The sequence below is a fragment of the Bison bison genome, unplaced genomic scaffold, assembly GCF_000754665.1.
Source record: "Bison bison bison isolate TAMUID 2011002044 unplaced genomic scaffold, Bison_UMD1.0 scf7180017846104, whole genome shotgun sequence".
Classification (NCBI taxonomy): domain Eukaryota; kingdom Metazoa; phylum Chordata; class Mammalia; order Artiodactyla; family Bovidae; genus Bison; species Bison bison.
In genome coordinates this window covers 1,203-2,083 of record NW_011476677.1, presented here as the reverse complement: position 1 = coordinate 2,083, position 881 = coordinate 1,203, and the positions used below count along the sequence as shown (strand labels likewise).

Genomic DNA, 881 nt, shown 5'->3' with positions numbered 1-881 from the left:
CTTGTTGACCTTGGGCAGCAGCAGGGTGAAGGACATGGCCAGGGCACAGTGGTAGAAGCTGTGGACGTACGTGTAGTCCCAGTCCTGCGGGGGCGGAACGGGACCGTCTGCGCTCAGCCCCCGCCCCGAGGCCCGTCTTCCTCCACCCGTTCCTGCCTGCCCTGGGCCCTCGGCTTCGGGCCTGGTGAGACCTGGCACCTGCCGGGGTCAGCGGGCCCCTCCCCAGCCGTCCAGCTCGTCCCTGGGAGTCTGGCCAAGTGTCCCCTCCAAGAGGCTTCCTGTCACTGTCCAGCCCACGGTGGTCTTGCCCTCCACGCCTAGACCACCGCAGGTCTGTGCTGACTCACAGGGCTTTGCCGGTGGGGTGGGGCTCCTCCCACCATGCCTTCCCCCCTTTCCCCTCTTCCCCCCTCCTCCAGGTGTGGCTCCTTCAGGGCTGTGCACCAACCAAATGCAAGCTGTCTGTACCCCCCGCCCCTGGAGATGCTGGTGGTGCCAGGGAAGGACCAGGCTGTGATTGAACGGGGGGTGCTGGTGTCAGCAAGAGTCGGGTGCTGCTGGAGCCTCCTGGAGGGGTGTGGCCCCATCCAGCCTCAGGCCAAGCAGGTTGGGGCTGACCATGGCCTTTGTGGGGGGCTCCTTCCCCAACCCTCCCAGAGTACCTCGAAGAAGAAGCGCAACATGAGGGCCAGGGCCCCGAAGCAGAGGCCAGGGCCTATCTGGTGGGTGTACACGCTCTTGTCTGGAAACAGGCGCCTCGTCTCCTTCATCTGCTGCAGCTGCGGGGACGGGGGCCAGAGGGAGATTCTTAGGCCCCAGCCGTTGGCACTCGCACCCCGGGCAACCTCGGTGGGGCGGGGAACAGGCTCCGGGGGGGGGCC

The 881-nt window shown here is 67.0% G+C and overlaps 1 protein-coding gene across 1 annotated transcript in view; it reads right to left on the bottom strand.

Annotated features, from left to right (window-relative positions):
- The window catches only part of LOC104987571 (protein myomaker-like), a 1,830-nt gene extending 1,049 nt beyond the window's left edge, over positions 1 to 781 (bottom strand). Inside the window, exons 1-2 of the mRNA XM_010838593.1 lie at positions 663 to 781; positions 1 to 84 (exon numbers count right to left, since the gene is read on the bottom strand). Coding sequence (XP_010836895.1) covers positions 1 to 84; positions 663 to 770 — 192 coding nt within the window. The 5' untranslated portion in view covers positions 771 to 781. The remainder of the gene's footprint in view (positions 85 to 662) is intronic.
- Positions 782 to 881: the final 100 nt, after the last annotated feature.